The sequence below is a fragment of the Odontomachus brunneus genome, unplaced genomic scaffold (assembly GCF_010583005.1).
Source record: "Odontomachus brunneus isolate Ranch 3 - 2012 unplaced genomic scaffold, Obru_v1 Obru_scaffold_344, whole genome shotgun sequence".
NCBI classification, from domain to species: domain Eukaryota; kingdom Metazoa; phylum Arthropoda; class Insecta; order Hymenoptera; family Formicidae; genus Odontomachus; species Odontomachus brunneus.
In genome coordinates, this window is record NW_022639794.1 from 50,511 (window position 1) to 53,596 (window position 3,086).

The window sequence follows — 3,086 nt, forward strand, 5'->3', positions numbered from 1 at the left end:
TCGCGCGCGCACGCGACGCAACGATGTATGATCGATTTGACGATAGTTCGAGCGCGAAGCACCCAATATTCGCGACGAAGCGTGCTCAAGGTGAGCTGCAACCCCGCGTGCAAGGCGCGCAGGTGAGTGTGTCTTATGATCAACGTAACGAGCGGATGCGCAGCGAGCAAGATCGGGTGACGCGAAGTTAAAACGTTGGCCGCGTTTTGAAGTCGTCCGCCAACCCGCAGCAGCCCTTCATTGTCGATAAACGGCCCCAGCGAGAGGAGCGAGCTTCTTGAGGGGAGCCCTCGCCCTTGACTGAGCTCTCGGAGCTCGCTAGCAAATAGTTCGCGTTGAATCTGCTTGAGCCAGAATGATCGGGCATCGTCGAATTCACGCGCGGAGAGCGTTATGCCGGGTACTCGACCGGAATCGGTTGCAACGGCGGATCGTCGACAGCATGAAACAAATTTGAGAACGTACGCGGTTACGCGAATGAGCTTAGGCCATGAAGAAAATCTCTCCGCGAGATCCCACGAATTGGTAGTCCGATTTGTTAGCAGCGAGTGCTTTTTTGTCTCAAGAGGAGCGTCGGCAGGCAACTCCTCTGAGTCGGTCGGCCAGAGGTCCGACGAAAGCATGAGCCACGACGGCCCTTGCCACCACAAGGGATGAGACACAAGTTCGCCTCCGAGGAGACCGCGCGACGCGCAATCCGCCGGATTGTCGGCGGTCGCAATATGCCGCCACTCGACGCCCGGCAGCCGGCCCTGCACCTCCGCGACTCTATTCGCGACGAACGTCTTCCACTTTGACGGATGCTGTCGGAGCCACGCAAGAACTATAGTCGAATTGGACCAGCACACGCACGGGGCACCAGTGAGATTCAATTCAGAGCGCACGAACTCGAGGAGACGAGCGAGAAGCGTTGCTCCTAGCAGCTCTAGGCGAGGAACACTCTGAGTCTTGAGCGGCGCGACGCGAGATTTCCCTTGCAACAGAGTGATTACAATTTTTTCGGACGCGGTAGTGACTCTCGCGTACACAACAGCGGCGTAAGCAACATTAGATGCATCGGCGAAGCCGTGCAATTCGATTCTCGCGGTCGACGTGAGTCCGGACCATCGCGGAATGTAAAGTTCGTTTAAACGCGGGATACCGGCGTAAATGAGTTGCCATCTTTGAAGAATGGTATTGGGGACGCGTTCGTCCCACGAGACCTTGAGTCGCCACAGCTGTTGAATAATTACCTTCGCGGCGAGAACGACGGGCGTTACCCATCCCAGTGGATCGTATAGGCGCGCGATGGCAGACAGAATTGACCGTTTCGTCGTGGGCATCTCGTCCTGAATCGAAACTTTAATGTGAAAGGCGTCGGATTTTGGGTTCCATCCTATGCCGAGAATATTAACATGGTCGGAATCGGACAGAGACTTGCTGCACGCGATACCGTGGTCATTGGCGTCAATGTCAGTCAAAAGATCTGCGGAGTTACTCGCCCATTTCCGAAGCTCAAAACCGCCAAGTCGGAGGAGATTGATGAGTTGGTCGCGAGCGTCTCGAAGCTCGCGAGCGTTCTCGTGACCGAATAACACGTCGTCGACGTAGATGTGGTTGAGTAGCACGGCAGCGGCAACCGGAAAACGCGAACCGTCGTCACGCGCCAATTGACGTAAGACTCGGAGAGCGAGGAAAGGAGCGCAAGCTGTGCCGTACGTCACAGTGAGGAGTTGATACTCCTCGACTGCATCGTCCAACGAATCCCTCCACAAGATTCGCTGGTAATTAAGATCGCGCGGGTCGACTAAGATCTGTCTATACATCTTCGCAATGTCGGCGGTGTAGACAAACTTAAACTGTCGCCAGCGAAGAATGACCGAGGGCAAGTCGGCTTGCAATTTCGGACCAGACAGGAGGTGATCATTTAGACAGGATCCGTTCGACGTGACGCTAGACGCGTTAAAGACGACCCGCAACCGCGATGTTGTGCTGGTTTCGCGGAAGACCGGGTGATGAGGAAGGAAGACGCACGGCGCTAACGTGTTCGAGGCGCGTGAAACCACGCGCGAATGCCCGAGAGATTCGTACTCCTTCAAGAAAGCGCGGTACTCGCGAAACTTATCAGGCTGCTGGTGCAGCCGCCTCACGAGCGTGTTGAGCTGCTTTTCCGCGCGAAAGCGAGAGTCTCCGATTGCGATTGGAGGACCGGCTCGAAAAGGAAGACGCACGACGTACCGTCCCGTCGCGGTGCGTGAATGCGTTTCGAGAAAATGTTTCTCGCAAGCTACGTCGTCAGGTGCCGTATGCGGGCGGTCGGGAAGCTCCTCGACCTCCCAAAATCGTTTGATCTCCTCCTCCAAGGAGGACTCAGTGACACAGTGATGAACCGCGATGTGATGAGCATGACTCGAGTTAATTTCGCACGGGCGCGAGTGAGTTTGAGCGGCGAGAATGGACGACGTCGGACCTGATATGACCCATCCAAATATCGAATTTTGCGCGATCGGCTGGCCAGGGAGACCTTTTCGAAGGCCCTCTAGCATTACCTCACCATAGAGTTCCGCGCCAATAATGAGGTGAATCGGTTCCAAACTGGTAGGATCCGGATCCGCCCAGACGACGCCCTCGAGATGCCGAAGCGATGCGACACCCTTTGCTCGTTTCGGCGAATATGATGTGAGCGTGTTAAGAATTAACGCGTTCGTCGTGATAGACGGATTATCGGACGAAAGAGACGAAAGAGAGATCCGCGCGGCGAAGCGATATGTGCCGGCATGAACGCCGCCGACGGCGGACACCGACGTAGGCAGGCGGTGTCGTTTCGCACGCAAGAGTTGAGCGAGATGCTCCGAGATGAACGTCATCTCGGAGCCCTGATCGAGGAGAGCGCGAATTTCGAGGGAGCGCCCATTGGACGTCCCTACTCGGACGCGCGCGGTCGCGAGGAGAACCGGCGTATGTTGCGCTTTCGAAGATGACGCGATCATCGAAGTAACTTCAACGCTCGAGTTCCCGTTCGAGCTCGGTTGCACGATAACCGAGTTGTTCGCTTCCTGAGCCTCAGGTCGCTGGCTCGTGTGAAGCAACGTGTGATGGCGAGCTTG

The 3,086-nt window shown here is 56.2% G+C and overlaps 1 protein-coding gene across 1 annotated transcript in view; it reads right to left on the minus strand.

Moving 5' to 3' along the window:
• Positions 1-465: 465 nt before the first annotated feature.
• LOC116853521 overlaps positions 466-3,086 on the minus strand; it is a gene marked incomplete at its 3' end in the record, with an annotated part of 3,951 nt that continues 1,330 nt past the window's right edge. Inside the window, exon 2 of the mRNA XM_032834650.1 lies at positions 466-3,050. Within this exon, the coding sequence (XP_032690541.1) occupies positions 466-3,050 (2,585 nt within the window). The remainder of the gene's footprint in view (positions 3,051-3,086) is intronic.